The sequence below is a fragment of the Pelophylax lessonae genome (genome assembly GCF_965119305.1).
Source record: "Pelophylax lessonae genome assembly, chromosome: 1".
NCBI lineage: Eukaryota > Metazoa > Chordata > Amphibia > Anura > Ranidae > Pelophylax > Pelophylax lessonae.
In genome coordinates, this window is record NC_138768.1 from 853,090,722 (window position 1) to 853,109,079 (window position 18,358).

General features: G+C 44.4%; 1 protein-coding gene across 1 annotated transcript; it reads right to left on the minus strand.

The window, feature by feature from the left end:
• Nucleotides 1-890: 890 nt before the first annotated feature.
• On the minus strand, nt 891-2,030 carry LOC309567882 (lamina-associated polypeptide 2, isoforms alpha/zeta-like; the record flags this gene model as incomplete). The annotated part of the gene is made up of 1 exon (XM_082273395.1): nt 891-2,030. The coding sequence occupies one exon, from the start codon at nt 2,028-2,030 to the stop codon at nt 891-893; it is 1,140 nt and encodes a 379-aa protein (XP_082129521.1).
• Nucleotides 2,031-18,358: the final 16,328 nt, after the last annotated feature.

Sequence of the window (18,358 nt, forward strand, 5' to 3'; positions counted from 1 at the left end):
TCAGACACTGAGAGGCCGTCAGATGAGTACTCCGAATTACAGTGAACATCCTCCGTATGATAATATCCATCTTCTGGCTGGGTAAGGACACTGTCCCCACTTGGGTGTTGAACATGGCTCCCAGGTAAACCATCTGTTGTGTCGGGGACAAGTTGCTTTTTTGAAAATTTATGAGCCAGCCGAACTCCTGCAAAGTCTGAAGGAGAATTTCCCTGTGGGATCTGAGTTGATCTGGATTGCTTGCCAACAGGAGAATGTCGTCCAGATAGTGGTACACTCTCAACCCTCTCTCCCTGAGGGGGGCTAGGACAGTTATCAAGGTCTTGGTGAACACTCGCGGAGACGTGCAGAGCCCGAATGGAAGGGCCTTGAACTGAAGGTGTATCTCGCCTACGGCGAACCTCAGTAATCTCTGATAAGTTGGGAAGATTGGGATGTGCAGGTAAGCATCTTGTAGATCGAGAGATATCAACCAATCTCCTGGTTGAATGACCTGGATTATAGTTTGCAAGGATTCCATTTTGAAGCTTTCGAGCTCTATATATCGGTTGAGCCTCTTGAGGTCTATCACCGGTCTCCAACCTCCCGTCCTTTTTTGCACTAAGAAGAGTGGAGAATAGAAACCGGTGTAACGCTCCGCCAATGGAACCGGTATGGCTGCACCTTGAAGCTGAAGATCTGTCAGGAATTGGGATAGTGCCAATGCTTTTGATGGCGAGGCTGGTATTCTTGACTCCTGAAACGATGCATGAGGAGGAGGATGAGCAAACACCCACCGGTGACCCAGATGGATTGTTGACAGAACCCAGGGGTCCTGACAACGCAAAGACCAAATTGGGAAAAAGGCCTGTAGCCTGGCTCCGACTGGGAGGGATTGCGATCTTCTGGCGTCAAAAAGGCTTTGTTGCCTCCTGGGGAGTGGTGAAAGCCTTGGTTTTGCGTGTGTTCAAAAAAGAGGCCTGGGTGCCTCTCCAGGGTCTTCTGTTATCCCTGTTCTGTCTGGCTTGCCTATAATCCCTGGAATTTGAGGGCCGGAATCTAGACGAATAGACTCTTGTCCTTTTGACTTTCCTGTCTTGGGGCAGGAGACCAGACTTGCCTCCAGTTACCCTGGAATTTGCCTTGTCCATCTTTTCTCCGAAGAGGGATTTGTCGTCGAACGGAATCTTGCACCAACTCTGTTTGGACGCAAGGTCAGCTGTCCATGGTTTTAGCCAGAGGGCCCTTTTGGCCATTACTGTGTGGAGCATTGATTGTGCGGAACAGCGTATGGTATCAATAGCGGCCTCTCCGATGAAATCGGCCGATATTTTCAGTTCCTCCAGTGCCTTGACAATGTCTTCTCTAGGGACATTTTGGCGTAGCGCTGTCTCAACATTTTCCGTCCATGCCCTGATGGCATTGGAGACAGATGTAAGGGCAATAGCCGGTTTACAGGCTGCGCCCGAGGCCAGGTAGCTCCTTTTTAGGTCCAGATCTATTTTCCGATCTAGCGGATCTTTGAAGGAAGCTGCATCTTCCATAGGTAGTGTCACGTTTTTGGCGAGTCGTATGACTGCAGCATCCACCACCGGCATGGAATTCAATGATTGCGCTTCAGCCTCGGCTAGAGGGTAGAGTTTATTAAGACGGCCCAATGAAAACTTTTTATCCGTCTTCTTCCATTCCTCTTCGATAATTTCTCTTATCTCGCCCATAAGAGGAAAGAATACTTGTTTCCTCTTAAGGAAGGGAAAATACGTTTTCGACTTAGGAGTGGATTCTTCAGGATCCTCCCAGGCAATTGCTGTTTTTACTGCCTGAATAAAAGGTGGGATTAAGGCATAGTTAAAGCCTGACGGGTCCGACTCCTCTGTGGATTCTTCCGAAGGGTGACCTGAAGACGCCTCTGCCAGTAATGGAGCCGCAGCGCGTGAAGGGTTTAGCCTCGAGGGGCCTGGAGCGCTATCATCCCTGTCCGTAACTTGAACTGCAGAGGGAGCCGCCTGAGCGGGTACTAGAGATGTCAACTCCGAAAGGGAATCCTTCATTGTCTGCTTTAGCAGATCCACCACTTGTTGGTTTTCCAACTCCCGGTTGGCTGCGTAGTCCCGAAAACAGTCCTGGCAAACTAGTTTTCTAGGTAAGGGTACCGCGCCACAAGACCAGCACTTCTTCCTTGATGAATGTGATGGCGGAGAGGGAGAGTGACGGTATCTTGACCTAGATCTTTCTGAGGATCTATAGTGGGAAGATCTTGATCTGCGATCTGGACTGTCATGGTCGCGGTGCCTCGAAGACTTCCCGGATCTTTTGGAGTGTGTTGGGCTGGAACAAAGGACACTTGTTAGTCCATACAAGCACTCTTTTCCTTCTTTCTTCAATACTTACAGAAAGGTGGTCCCATACCTATTGTGAGGATCTTGGTTACGTGATGAGTGGCTCATCGTAGGGCGTTGCAGAAGGACCGGCTGTGAGAGGAAAACGCAAGAAGGAAAATAGAAAAAGGGAGAAGAAAAGAAGGAATAAAAAAAAAAAGTTTTATTGAAGACAAATAAAAACTGAATAAATGGAAATGAGGGCGGAGGGAGAAAAAAAAAAAAAAAAAGTATTACAAAGTGCTACCTACCAAGGGCTTTAACAAGTCTGTAGGAGCAGGGAAAGATGCTGTCTTTCAGGTGGACAGCAGGTGGAATGGCCCTTTAATAGGCAGAGCAGCCTAAGGGAGCATCAAACCCCTCCCCTTAGCTTCTGTGGGAACTCAGGGCAAAATTACACCTGGTTCCCACAACCAAGATGGCCGCCCGAGCCTCAACCGCACTGCGCATGCGCAGAGCGTTCCTCGTGCACGGCCCTACTCCCCGCCCTGCGAGGCGGTCCGCAGAGACGCCGAGACTCTGTGGAGTAAGGGGCGGCCTCGATCTGCATGGCGCTGCAGGGGGAATCCCAGGACTGGGAGCCATCTACACAGGATCGGATGTCTTCACAGAAAACTTAAAGGGACAGGCTGACAAGGTAAGACAAAGGCAAGAAGGGAAAGAAAAAGAGAGAAAGAAAAGGGGAAGACAAAAATGAAAACGAACACAAACACACAAACAACCAAACAAGTACTGGAAAACCTAAAGGGGAATCCAAAAAAAAAAAAAAGATGGTCCTTGTGCAAAATCCTGCAAAGCCAAACATTTAAAGATTTTTTAAAGAGACAGTGGCAATATGCGTTCCTATGAGGAAACACTGCAAATTGTACCCCAAAGATCCACAGAAGGGGGTTCCCGGCCTTATTAGTGCTTTGAGCGACCCAAGAACCGGGTCTGCGCACAGGAGAGGCTGAACCCGGCGGAAAGCTGCCTGGAGGCAGAGGTATGGACATACTGCTTATTCTTCACCAGTCAGGAAGGTATGAGGGAAAAAAGGAGAATGATGGGACAGGGGGCTGGGCCTTTCTTTTATGCTACTCACTAGTCCTGAGGGAGGAGTAGAGGCGGGGCTCTATCACTAGTATGCTGCCATGGAGGCACCAGGAAAACGTTTTGCCTTTAGTTATACTTTAAAAATGCTTGACGTGCCTAAACGTGGCATTTAGGCGCCTCAAGCATTTTTACTGCCCGAAAGCTCCTCTCAAAAGTACACTTTTAATGTTTTTTTTGTTTTTTTTCAGCCTGTAAACGCTTCTCCACAAATATGCCTGTAAATGCCCAAATGTGCATGGACACACAGGCTAACGTAGAGTTGCCAACATTTAAAAAAAAATTTCCAGGGACACTTTGCAGCACAGCTATCAATTACTTACCACACCCACTTTCCTAAAGCTCCGCCCACTCCACATAATGAATCTCCGCCTTCTTATTATCAGATTATAGGGTCTACTCAATAAAGAGAGAATTACAGGAAATTGAAAAGGGAATTTCAAAGTTAACCACTTAAGGACCGAGCCCATTTTTGACACATTTTTGTTCACAAGTTAGGTCCCTTTTACACTAGTGCGACTTGTCATGCGATTTGGGACTGCAAAATCGCATGACAAGTCATTCTCCATTATTTCCAATGAGTACCATTCATATCAGTGCGACTTGAAGTCGCACCGACTTAGTCCCTGCACTACTTTGGCACGATTTTGAAGCATTTTAAGGCCAAAGCCATTCAAGCCCAGTCAAACTCGCATCAAAATCGCGGCAACAAAGTCGCTGCAAAATCGCGGTAAAATTGCGCGTCTTTAAAGTCGCACAAGTGTGAAAGGGGCCTAAAAATCTGTATTTTTTGCTAGAAAACTACTTAGAACCCCCAAATATTATATATATATATATATATATATTTTTTTTTTAGCATAGACTCTGGAGAATAGTGGTCTTTCAAACGCCATTTTTTTTTTTTTAAATTACGAAAAATTGCATTTCACTGCATTTAAAAAAAACGAAACAGTAAAGTTAGCCCATTTTTTTTGTATAATGTGAAAGATGATGTCACGTTGAGTAAATAGATACCCAACATGTTACGGTTTAAAATTGCGCACACCCGCGGAATGGCGACAAACTACGGTCAATAAAAATCTCCATAGGCGACGCTTTAAAAAATTTTAACTGTTACCAGTTAAGAGTTACAGAGTAACCCCTATTTTAACTTATTGCTGTCGCTCTGGCGATTGTGGCAATACTTCACATGTGTGGTTTGAACAGCGATTTCATTTGCGGGTGCGACTTCCGTATACGTTGTCTTTCGTGCGCAAGCTCGCGGCGACGGGGCGGCTAAAAAAAATTTTTTTTCCTATTTATTTTATGTATTTTTTTATTTTAGCACAGGTTTTAAAAAAAAATAAAAATAAATCTGATCACTTTTATTGCTGTCACAAGCAATGTAAACATCCCTTGTGACAGTAGTATGCAGTGACAGGTACTCTTTATGGAGGGATCGGGGGTCTAAAAGACCCCAAACCCCTCCACTGCACTTCCATGTATTCAAAATGCTGAAAACGGCCTTTTTTTATTACACTCACTTTTTAAATTTGGCGCCTTTAGCAGCCGAGTAACCCGGACCTGACGTCATGGATGCCGCCTCCGGGTTACGTCATCGGAGACCTGACTAAAGCCGCATCTGGCTTTGATCGGGACTCCATCCAGCGCCGGCTGGTTTCTCGGGTCTCGCGATGGGACGGGAGACCTGGGCAGAGCCGCAGAAGGTGGCGGGAGGGGGGGGGGGGTGTCCCCTCCTGCTCGCTGGGGTAACGATTGAGCGGCCCCCAAGCCGCATCGGTCATTACCACCAGAAAGCTGACCACTGGTGCTAAAAAATTGTACTGGGATGATGCCTCTAGCTGCAGGAATCCTTCCGGTACAACCACTTAAATGCAGCCGATGTAGACCTAGGTCGGTTTGCGTTAAGTAGTTGAGGCCAAAGTAGCAGAGTTGGAATAATTCTCCCATTCAGCTGCACTACTTCTGCCTAAAGTTTAACATTCTCATCACAATTCCCTGCAATTCTAAAGTGTCAAATGTGCTCAGGTGTGACCATACAAAAAAAATGATATGTGAATATAAATAAAGTACAAGGTGTAAATAAATACGATGAAACATAATTATACTATCTGGTATAATAAAGTTTTATCGTACTGTCTTATTTACACCTTGCACTTTATTTTATATTACATTTTTTGTATGGTCACACCTGAACACATTTGACACTTTATTCACATGTCTGTTACCGGATATTTTTGCACATAAGATTGTTACTTTCATCCTACCTACCTTCATGTCTGTGAATGTGTCTTCACTCTCCAGGGGTCCTTCTCTGCTCTGCTGTGGCGGCCGGCACCGGCGAAGCTCTGCTGAGAACAAGTGCCTTTGATTTAAAAACGGCGCCAGGTGGCGCCATTACGTAACTGCGCATGCGACCGCCCGGCTGAGCTTGTACGAGCTTTCCTGAGCCCGGCAGGCGTCAGAACGGCGCATGCGCAGTAACGATGTCGGCCCACAACCATTTTTTTTACAGGCACCTGCTGCCCGTAACGGGCATTTTCGGGCAGCCCGATTAACGGTTCTTGCCGGAACAATGTAAATTACCTGGGACAGGCTCCTATTTGCCGGGACAGTTGGCAAGTATGCTAACGTAGAGTTGCTTTTACCGCCTGAAAGAAAAAAAACATAAAACGCCTGGATAAGCAGCATTTTTTTTTTCTAGTGTGCATGAGGCCTTTAACCACATAACGACCGCCCACCGCAGATATACTGCGGCAGGCAGCCGCTGCTGGGCAAAGTGACGTAGGGGTACGTCACTCGCTCAGCCACCTGTAGGGGGTGAGCGCGCGCCGCCTTAGGGCGCGATTCCGCCCCCGCTCATTCACAGGCATCCCCGCGCGAGCGACCAGCGGCTCTGATGTCCGCCGGTCACTCGCGATCTCCTGCTGGAGAGGGAGAAAGGCAGGCGGCTGATGTAAACAAAGCCGCCTGTCATTCTCCCTGGTGTAAATGCAGAGATCATACGATCCTGCTATGTAGGATCGTATGTCTCTGTGGTTACATCACAAGCCACGCCCCCCCCAAAGTTAGAATCACGCCCCTAGGGATAGATTTAACCCACTGATCACCAATAAAGTTAACCCCTTCCCTGCCAGTGTCATTTTTACAGTAACAGTGCATATGTATAGCGCTGATTACAGGCATACCCCACTTTTAAGTACACAATGGGACCAGAGCATGTATGTAAAACGAAAATGTACTTAAAGTGAAGCAATACATTTTTTTCACTTCTCAATGCATGTAAATACATTAGCTCCATAAGAAATCTTGGTCAGCTTGACATGGCACTGCTCCCAAACCATAAATGACAAGGACACGAAGCTTGGGGAGCATGTTAAGGGGATCCAGGACTATGATATGGTAGATTACCTAGGCAAGCTGGCCGGCCACAAATAGGATATGTTGTAGTCCTGTGTCCCCTGTCACTTATGGTTTGGGAGCAGTGCCATGTCAAACTGACCAAGATTTCCCATAGACGCCGAGTAGTGCCATGCCAAGCTGACCAGGCTGTGTCTGTACTCGCGAGTGTATGTAAAGTGAGTGTACTTAAAACGGGGTATGCCTGTACTGTAGTAATGTCACTGGTACCCCCAAAAGTGTCAAAAATGTCAGTCAGGGGTCCGATCTGTCCGCCACAATGTCGCAGTCCCGCAAAAAAAAAAAAAACGCAGATCGCCGCCATTACTAGTAAAAAAAAAAAAAAACAATAAAAATGACATAAATCTTTCCAGTAGTTAGTAAACGCAATAACTTATGCGCAAACCAATCAAAATACGCTTATTGCAATTTTTTTTTACCAAACATATGTAGCAGAAAACAAATTGGCCTAAAATGTTAAAAAATTTAGATTTTTACATTTTTTTGACAATTTCATATTAAAAAATGTGAAAAATATTGTTATTTTTTCAGAATTGTCGCTCTTTTTTTGTTTATAGCGCAAAAAATAAAAATCGCACAGGTGATCAAATACCACCAAAAGAAAGCTCTTTTTGTGGGAAAAAAAAGGACGTCAAATTTGTTTGGGTACAGCGTCGCACGACCGCGCAATTGTCCGTTAAAATCACGCAGTGCCAAATCACAAAATAGGGCCTGGTCTTTGAGCAGCCAAATCCTCCGGGGCTTAAGTGGTTAAAAAAAAAATAAAATTTTTTAGGCATCTATGAGCAAGAGGCCTTGCTCTGACTTTCAGACTCTTGCATTGTTTTCTGGAGAGTTTCATCAGCACTCCACTGACTGATTTAACAACGTTCTGCCTGGACTTGTTGGCTGAGAGTGACAGATCCACTTAAGAAGTCATAATTTCCACTGACAGCCTACTGAATATTTTTATATCTGTTTATTTATACAATTAATTAATCGGGAAACTGAAGGTAACATGACATTCGACCAAATATTAAACAGAAACACATTACTGGGCAGATGTCATCTTTCCTGTGCCAGCCAAACCGTGGCTTCTGTGTATACGTGGAAGATTCGGAAAAGTGCAGCAAAGAGGAGAGACATTGTGGGCAACCTCATCACACACACAAGGGTCTATGAACCACTTGCCTACCATGCCAATTCTGACACTTTTCACATACATGTAAAAATCTACTTTTTTTTTTGCTAGAAAATTACTTAGAACCTGCAAACATTATAATGGAAATTTGTATCAAATATTTACCATAATTTTCCTTTCTTGACGCCAATACATGGCAGCATACATATGATATAGCTCGGCCCCTATGTCCACCTACAGGACCTGTTTAGACCTATAAAAATCTGACTGAGAGCAATCTCCCCCATTCTTTGTATAAAGCACAAAGATCAGAGGGAGGGTTCGTATGCTGCCATGTATTGGCGAAAATTACAGTAGGTTTTTGATACCATATTCCTGACGCCAACATGGCAGCATACATATGATAAATAATGAGTTTTTGAGAGGGAGGGTTTAATGCTGCAAACTTAGTCTTTAATTGTCAATAGACATAGAAGCTTGAATAGTTTTTCTCCCAAACTCTACCATAATAAAAGCTGCTGGATCCACCTTGTAGTGTCTTAAGAACGTATGATGTGATGACCAGCTAACCGCTCTGCAGACCATCTCCAGAGACACTACTGCACGTGCTTCCCAAGAAGAAGACATCGCCATGATTAAGTGAGCTCTAACCACCTCCAGAGGGTCCTTCCTGGCCGCTCTATATGCTCGATGAATAATTTTAACTATCCAGGCTGAGATGGTTCTGGCTGAAGCTTCCTTCCCTTTAAAATTTCCAGTAGGTAGGATGAAAAGTCTGCCAGAATGTCTGAATGGAGCAGTAGCCTTGAGATAGGATTTGAGGACTTTTAAAATGTCCAGTTCATGCAAGATGCCAAGATCAAAAGGCATCCATTATCCAGCTACTTGAGCCCTTTAAATAGGGCGCCTGAGAGAGACTCCACCCTCCCCCGCCTCTTCCCCAATCAAGAAAGGGCAGTATCATTGGAGGGAAGCATTTTGTCCTCACCTAATATGGCCACCTCTGCCTCGCGGCGCTTGCGTCGGAGGCCCCAGGCTCCGAGAACATGGCCGCCGGAGACTCAAAGCTCACTGCACATGCGTGGAAATGGCCGAGGCCACCATGGCCAGCTCCAAGGGAAAGGAGAGCCGCGTGAAAGCCCCTTGACATGCCAGTGAGAGGGAATGCATGCCAGAGGGACCCCTAGCCAGACTTAGCCCCAAACAAGCCAACTTTAATATAAAACACCTATGCACAGAAAAAAGGGGATGCCTAAAGACATGACACAAACTTCAGATAGAAAGTGACAGACCTGGAAAGTTTTATAGGAGAAAGCCACCATGCGGTCTCAGCTACTGGATCTGGACCCCAAAGCAGGCATGCCACAAGAGGATTACTGTCTTTCATTAGAGAACTCCTCAGCCCGCCAGAAGGGGCTCCCCACCTTGTTGGTGCATTTAGCAGCCTAAGATGTGGGACTGCACCTTGGAGAGTCTGAACCCAGACAGACTCCGACCTAGTCAGCAGGTAAGAGCTTATCCTGAGTGTAACGGTCTGTTGGTGTTGATCTTTGAGGACAAAAAGGAGGATGGGGGAGATTGCTCTCAGTCAGACTTTTATGCCTCGTTTCCACAGAGTGGTACGGTTCGGTTTGGTACAGTTCAGTACGTTTTCGGAATGGTACACCTTGATCAGGCTTGCGTTTCCACCGCCAACAGTACCTTAACAGTGTAGCTCCACCCTGTTGGTACGGTACTAATGTGCTTGGTACCCCAACAAAAGGGTCCCAAAAAACTGGTACGTTACGGTTCGGCTTTAGGTTGCCATTCACAACTTTTGAAAATGGAAACGGCTCAGTGGAAACAAGGCTATAGGTCTAAACAGGTAGGGAAGGGTTAGAACTAGAGATTGACCGATTATCGGCATCACTCATATATATCGGGGGCCAATTTCCACTTTCCCCCATATATCTGTATCGGCCTTTGGATTTACCGATATTGCCAATGTTTTCATGATGTCATTGCGTATGTTGCACGCACACGTTCCTTATTATAGGCTTACCTGTAGGTAAACGTGTAAAAAAGCAGGATACTACCGCTTTAAAAATGTTAATAAATAAAGATTAACATGTTTATTACCAGATTTGTGTCGAAATTTGTGTTTATTTAGCAAGATTTTACATGTGTGAAAATATCAGCCAATATCGGCCGATACTGATATGCGATCGGCAAAATATCTGTATCGGTATCGGCAACGAAAAACTGATATCGGTCGATCACTAGTTAGAGCCCCTATCAGGTTTCTGTTTTGTCTCTAGGATTGGAAATAAAGGCAGGGAAGAAATTAAAAAAAAAAAAAAAACCCTTATATGATTTTTGTTACCTTTTCTACTCAACCCAAGCTAAAACAAAAATTTTGGCTACACATACACTTTAACAAAAGGGCACAAAAGAGAAGGAAATGGAAAGGAAAGCAAAGGTAAGGAGGTAAAAGAAACAGAAAGGATATGAAAGAAAGAAAAAAAGGAGAGGACCGAAAAGTAAAAAGAAAAGAGAGGAGATAAAAGGAACAGAAAGGAAATGAAAAGAAAAGGAAAAAGAGAGGAGAAATGAAAGGAAAGGAAAGGAAAGGAAAGGAAAGGAAAGGAAAGGAAAGGAAAGGAAAATTAAAGGAAAAAATGGGCAAAGTAAAGAGAAAAGGAAAAAGGAGGGGAAAGGAAAGGAAAGAAAAGGGAAAAGAAAAAAGGAGGAGAAAGGAAAGGGGAAAAGGAATGAAAAAAGAAGTGGGAAAGGATAGAAAGGAAAAGAAAGGAAGGGAAAGGAAAGGAAAGGAAAAAAGTGGGCAAAGTAAAGAGAAAGAGAAAAAGGAGGTGAAAGGAAAGGGAAATAAAAAAAAGGTGGGGAGAAAGGATAGAAAGGAAAAGAAAGGAAGGGGTAAAAGATAATAGAAACGAAAAATAAAAGGAAAGGAAAGGAAAGACAAGGAAAGACAAGGAAAGGGAAGGAAAAATGTGGGCAAAGTAAAGAGAAAAGGAAAAAAGAGGGGAAAGGAAAGGAAAGGAAAAAAGTGGGCAAAGTACAGAGAAAAGGAAAAAGGAGGTGAAAGGAAAGGAAAATAAAAAAAAGGTGGGGAGAAAGGATAGAAAGGAAAAGAAAGGAAGGGGTAAAAGATAATTGAAACGAAAAATAAAAGGAAAGGAAAGGAAAGGAAAGGAAAGACAAGGAAAGGAAAGGAAAAATGTGGGCAAAGTAAAAAGAAAAGGAAAAAGGAGGGGAAAGGAAAGGAAAAAAGTGGGCAAAGTAAAGAGAAAAGGAAAAAGGAGGGGAAAGGAAAGGAAAATAAAAAAGGGGGGGGGGGAGAAAGGATAGAAAGGAAAAGAAAGGAAGGGGTAAAAGATAAGTGAAACGAAAAATAAAAGGAAAGACAAAGGAAAGGAAAGACAAGGAAAGGAAAGGAAAAATGTGGGCAAAGTAAAGAGAAAAGGAAAAAAGAGGGGAAAGGAAAGGAAAAGAAAAGAAAGGAAAGAAAAAGGAAAGGAAAATGGAAAAGGAAAAAAAGAGAAGGAAGAGAAAAAGAAAGGATAAAGAATGAAAGGAAAAAGGAAATGAACAGGAAAGAGAAGAGAGGAGAGACGAGGCATACATAAGGAAATATTACTTAATGTCTTTAAAAACGTCTTTAAGTTATAAAGAAAGTTATAAAAAAAAAAAATTATTTATTTTCCTCTGTACAAAGCTGTGCATGGTTTTGCAAACAGAAGAAAACACATTTATGTCTCTTCTGACCAGCCCATGAAACTCAGGCCTCGGTTCCTTGAAGGATAATGTGTAAAACACTGGATACTTTTTATATTTAGCTCACGGTTATTTGAAATAATTTAAGGGGAAGAAGAAATAAATCTTTATTACCAAGAAAGTTACTTTGTGAAACTGGAGAAACTAACAGTCCTTCCACTGTGGGAAATGATATCTGCGTGTATTGGATGGTGCCGAGAAGCAGCTGTGATACAATTGCAGGCTCCAAGCATAGCTCCGGCTGTATTGTCACTGCTCAGTGTGCTCACATGTGATTTGTTTGACGTGAGTAGTTTGCCATGTGCCCCACTTCCCTCTCCTCTTTTACGGGGATGATACTATGATGGAAACCAAACTCAATTCAATGATTTAACCATCCCCGGTTTGAACACGCATTAGGTGTCGCTGATGGTTCGGCAAAGCTGACCTTCACCTTATATTATGAAGATGTTACATCTGCCTATAAATAATTTTCCATTTATGATGTTCCAGTCACTTTTATTTAGTGTGATACAAATAGACCCAAATGGAGGTGATACACTTTCTCTGCGTTTCGTGGAGTCTGTCATAAAGAATTTGGTTTTCTTTCCAAACCTAAAACCACAATAATTGTAGGAAGGAATGTAGTCTATACTACATTCAAGACACCCTAGTCTGTCCTGAACTCATGACCCAAAACTGTAAGTACTTGAAATCTGTCTTATCTGGATAGGTACAAGCATGGGTATTGGCGTGAGCTGTAGGCAAGGTGGACACTTACCCCTTCCAAAAGAAAAACCAAGGGGCTGTCACCATAGCCCTTTCCTGTACCCAAATGCAAGCTGAAGAGTGCCCAATGTTGTTGTCCTGTCCCTTTCTGATCTGTCCTGCTGCTTGAATATGTACCTGATTATAAATACAATCTGTAGGAGATTCAGCAGAAAGGGTGCAGGCTTTTGGGTGTTGAATGTCATTATGCAGAGGTAATTGTTGGAGTAGGACTTTTTTGGTATGTTGAGGCACCCAGGCATGCCATACTTTGTATGTCTCTGTATGCTGTATAGCAAGGTGGCATGTTTGCAGCCGCTACCCCCTTCCCTCCTCACCTGTCACTGGTTTTCAAGAGGACACTGCCGGCTCTCAATTGCAAGGAAAGAGGACCTGATGGAGAAATAAATCTCTAAATCCTCATCAGGCTCTGTCCACCCAGCTACAGAACTCCTTGGCCACTGCACTTTCTGTGTGACAGCTACAGCGGCGGGATGGAGCTCAGCTGCAAAAAAGATGGAGTGCCTGTATGGACATGATAATCTTAGTGTGCCCCTGCATATGGTGCTTGCCACAAATGCATGCTACATTAATCTGTCACCCCCACTGACGTTTGTAGGCACGTTGAAATGTGTTGGTTATAGCAAAGTAGCAGCTGGCCCGGGCCAGGGGAAAGGGTTAACTGTTGTAAGCTCAGTTACCAGGTCCTAGCCAGCCAACATGTGCTATAAAAAGGGGGAAGGCTGCTGTCCAGAGATTTTGGGTAGTCGATTTGGTTGGTTCTGTTCCCCCTCGCGCTTCTCCTTACAGCGCGCTAAGGGACCGGGACCCTCAGAGACATCCAGGCCATGTAGAATACCAAGATGGACTCCCACCTCATGGAGGTATGCCTGGGTAGCCACACTACAGTATTTAAATTTGGGACAAGCACATTATTGAACTAATATACTGCAACCTGTTCAGTAAAGTTACATTACCGTTCTGAGCCCAGTCTGAAGTTTATTAACCACTTAAGCCCCGGAGGATTTGGCTGCTAAACGACCAGGGGGTATTTTGCGATTCGGCACTGCGTGACTTTAACGGACAATTGCGCGGTCGTGCGACGCTGTACCTAAACGAATTTGGCGTCCTTTTTTCCCCACAAATAGAGCTTTCTTTTGGCGGTATTTGATCACCTGTGCGATTTTTTGATCACGCGCTATAAACAAAAAAAGAGCGTAAATTTTGCAAAAATAGCAATATTTTTCACTTTTTTTTATATGAAATTCCCCCCAAAAAAAATGTAAAAATCAAAATTTTTTAACATTTTCGGCCAATTTGTTTTATGCTACTTATGTTTGGTAAAAAAAATCGCAAAAAGTGTATTTTGATTAGTTTGCGCAAAAGTTATTGCGTTTACTAACTAAGGGAAAGATTTTTGTCATTTTTGTTGTTTTTTTTTTAACGCGTAATGGCGGCGATCTGCGATTTTTTTTGCGGTACTGCGACATTGCGGCGGACAGATCGGACCCTTGACTGACATTTTTGACACTTTTGGGGTTACCAGTGACATTTCTACAGTAATCAGTGCTATATATATGCACTGTTACTGTAAAAATACACTGGTAGTGAAGGGGTTAACTTTATTTGAGAGGGAGGGGCTGTGTGTGTCCCTAGGGGCGTGATTCTTACTGTGATTGGCTGTGGCTTCAGCTGTATGCAGAGTGATCAACGGATCTACATAGTAGATCCGTATGATCATCTCTCATACAGAGGGGAGAATGACAGGCAGCTTGTTTACACAAGCTGCCTGACTTTCTCCCTCTCCCCCGCCGATCGCAGAGTGGCCGGCGGACATCAGGTCCGCCGGGTCACACGCGCGGGGGGGTCCGTGACCACGTGGGAGCGCGCCTCCGGCGGCGCTCGCTCGCTCCCTAGACCCTCACAAGCTAGTGACGTAGCCCTACGTCACTTTGCCTGTGAGGGGCTGACCACCACCGTAGATAGTCGTGCGGCGGTCGGCAAGTGGTTAAAGGGGTGCATGTTGGTTCTGCCATATCTAAAGAACCAGAGTCTGTAAAAGCACTAAAGGGTACGAAACCAAAACTAAAGGTTTAACTCTGCAAGACAAGGAAGAGGAATGTAGTTGTTGAGGATAACCAAGCACAAGTTAGCAACCAGTCGTTAGGTGAGGACAGGTCCTCTGGTAGTGAGGGGGTTGGTGTTCTGCTCCCTCCCTAGTGGTCAGTATCCAGTAAAAACTGGATCCGAACCCACATTGCAGAGATCTATCTCCTGGTCATGAGGTATGGGAAGTGAAGGAGTTAATAAGTGCAGGCAAGAGGTCCGCACTAGGTTCTTGGCGGGACCTCATTCTATTACTGAGAGTGAGGTAACAGAGGTATGTCAGACTGGTGGAGAGGACGCAGGCTCACCACGCCCCTCCTAATATAACAATCCATCAGGGTTCATTGTGTAGTGACATGGGACAAGACACTTCACAGAGGAACTTTGTACTTTAATTACCGCACACAGTGAAGTCTTATCTCTAAGTTGGGGAACTGCCTTAATGTTAGATTTTATACACAAATGCAGTCTTTACCTGATCCCAGGCATTAACCACTTAAGACCGGAGGATTTTCCTGCTTAATGACCAGACCACTTTTTTCAACTTGGCACTGCGCGAATTTAACTGACAATTGCGCGGTCATGCAACGCTGTACCCAAACAAAATTGACGTCCTTTTTTTCCCACAAACAGAGCTTTCTTTTGGTGTTATTTGATCACCTCTGCGCTTTTTATTTTTTGCGATATTAATAGAAAAAGAGCGAAAATTTTGCAAAAAAATGACATTTTCTACTTTGACAGTTAAGAAAATATCCAATAAATTCATTTTTTGTCATAAATTTAGGCCAAAATTTATTTAGCTACATGTTTTTGACAAAAAAATTCTCAATGAGTATATTTTTAACCACTTCTGGACCGGAAGATTTTCCCCCTTAACCACTTAAGCCCCGGAAGATTTTACCCCCTTCCTGACCAGGGCCTAGTTTGCGATTTGGCACTGAGTGGCTTTAAAGGACAATTGCACGGTCGTGCGACGCTGTACCTAAACGAATTTGACGTCCTTTTTTTCCCACAAACATAGCTTTCTTTTGGTGGTATTTGATCACCTGTGTGATTTTTACTTTTTGCGCTATAAACAAAAAAAGAGCATACATTTTGCAAAAATAACAATATTTTTCACATTTTTTTATATGAAATTCCCCCAAAAAAATGTAAAAATCAAAATTTTTTAACATTTTAGGCCAATTTGTTTTATGCTACATATCTTTGGTAAAAAAAATTGCAAAAAGCGTATTTTTATTGGTTTGCGCAAAAGATATTGCGTTTACTAATTAAGGGAAAGATTTCTGTCATTTTTGGTGTTTTTTGTTTAACGCATAATGGCGGCGATCTGCGATTCTTTTTGCGGGACTGCAACATTGCGGCGGACAGATCGGACCCTTGACTGACATTTTTGACACTTTTGGGGTTACCAGTGACATTACTACAGTAATCAGTGCTATATATATATATGCACTGTTACTGCAAAATGACACTGGCAGGGAAGGGGTTAACTTTATTGGGGAAGGAGGGGTTAAGTGTGTCCCTAGCGGCGTGCTTCTAACTGTGATTGGACGTGGCTACTGGTGTAGGAACAGTGATCAACGGTCCTACATAGTAGAACCGTATGATCACTATTCCTACACAGGGGAGAATGACAGGCGGCTTGTTTACATTAGCCGCCTGCCTTTCTCCCTTCATGGCGGACAATCGTGAGTGACCGGTGGACATCGGGTCCTCCGGTCACACGCACGGACTTCCCAGGGAACGAGCTGGGGCGGGCGCGCACCTCCGCGGGCGCGCGCGCGCCCCCCTCGCCCGCTATTGGCTCACAAGCAAGTGACAGGCTAGTGACGTACCCATACGTCACTTTGCCTGGCCGGGGCTGACCGCCGCAGTATATGTACTCGCGGCGGTCGGCAACCGGTTAATGACCAGGCCATATTTTGGCACTGCACTGCGTTACTTTAACGGACAATTGCGCGGTCGTGCACCGCTGTACCCAAATTAAATTTATGTCTTTTTTCCCCCACAAATAGAGCTTTCTTTTGGTGGTATTTGATCACCTGTGTGATTTTTAATTTTTGAAAAAAAGAGCGACAATTTTGAAAAAAAAAAACTATATTTTTCACATTCTGATATATAACATTCCCCCCAAAAAAATTTACAAATCAAAATTTTTTAACATTTTAGGCCAATTTGTTTTTTACTACATATTTTTGGTAAAAAAAAAAAATCACAATAAGCATATTTTGATTGGTTTGTGCAAAAGTTATTGCGTTTACTAACTACAGGAAAGATTTATGTCATTTTTATTGTTTATTTTTTTTTACTAGTAATGGCGGCAGTCTGCGATTTTTTGCGGGACTGCAACCTCGCAGTGGACAGATCGGACCCCTGACTGACATTTTTGACACTTTTGGGGGTACCAGTGACATTACTACAGTAATCAGTGCTATATATATGCACTGTTACTGTAATAATGACACTGGCAGGGAAGGGGTTAACACTGTTGGCGATCAAAGGGTTAAATGTATGCCTAATGCTTACTGACTGTGTGGGGAGAGGGTGTTATGTGACACAGACACAGATCGCAGGTTCAGCTATGCTGAATCCTGTGATCTGTCCCTGCCTGTCACAGAGGAGATCCGCCCGCTTGTGTAAACTCAGATTCTCTCAGTCTTTCCCTGACGATCGGGGAAGAGCGGCGGTGATCACCGCCTCTCCTCCTGCGGCCCGACTCTCGCTGAGTCTAAACACGGCGGGAGCAAGCCTCCAGTGGCGTGTGCGCGCCGCCTAGAGAGGGAGGAATCTGGTGATGTAGGTCTACGTCGCCAGACCCAGGGCGGCCACCTTGCTGCAGTAGCAGGAACGTGAGCAGTCCGGAAGTGATTAATGAGCGCGCTCTTCGCTCTTTCAGGTACCCTGAAACACATTGGCCTTCCATTAAAGTGGACTCCTTTCGACCCCCCCATTTTTTTGGGCCCCGCTTACCTGAAGGTGATATCTGCACATTGCAGATATTCACCCATCCAGTGGATCTAGCATTGTTCCGCTGAGGTCCTCTCATGCCTGGCCACAGCTCTGTCCCGTGCCGCCATTTTCTCTCTGACGTCATTGAGAGCCTCGCGGGCTGCCAAGGGTTCAGCGGGCAGGCCTCTCGATGATGCACCGACAGGCCCTCCGCCTCCTTGTTTCCTTGAATGAAAGGCCATGCCTCCTGGGATATGTGACGTGCATATCCTGGGAAGCACATCGGGCAGTGTGGGCATCAATCGCCTAAGCTGATACTTCAGCAGGATAGAAGGAGGCATGGAATGGGAGGAACATGTGAAAGAGGGTGAAGGTCCGCTTTAATAAACTACTCTAAATTCTATCTCTGTTGGAGTGGTGCCCTTATTGCTATCCACTTCAATTTGTGTATGGATCCTTAAAGAAAAACTAAAGGCAAACCTTTTTTTTTTTTAGTTTTGAATAGAGAGGAAATGGATTAGAACAATTATCAGTTTTTATTGCTGTCTGTGCCCCCGTTAAGGATATTCATCCTCTCTATTTCTCCTGTTTACCATTATCATTTCAAGTGAAAGTAAAGTTTTTGGTTGTCCCCAGGAAAGTAATAAAGGGGAAATCTTCCAATGGGGATACTAGTCCCGGTGACCTGGGGGTCCCCAAGGAATTCTCTTTATTTTCAGGGATTTTCTCTCACTTCCTGTTTGGCAATAGAACAGGAAGTAAAGGTAAATGCCAGCAATGGGACACAGATGGT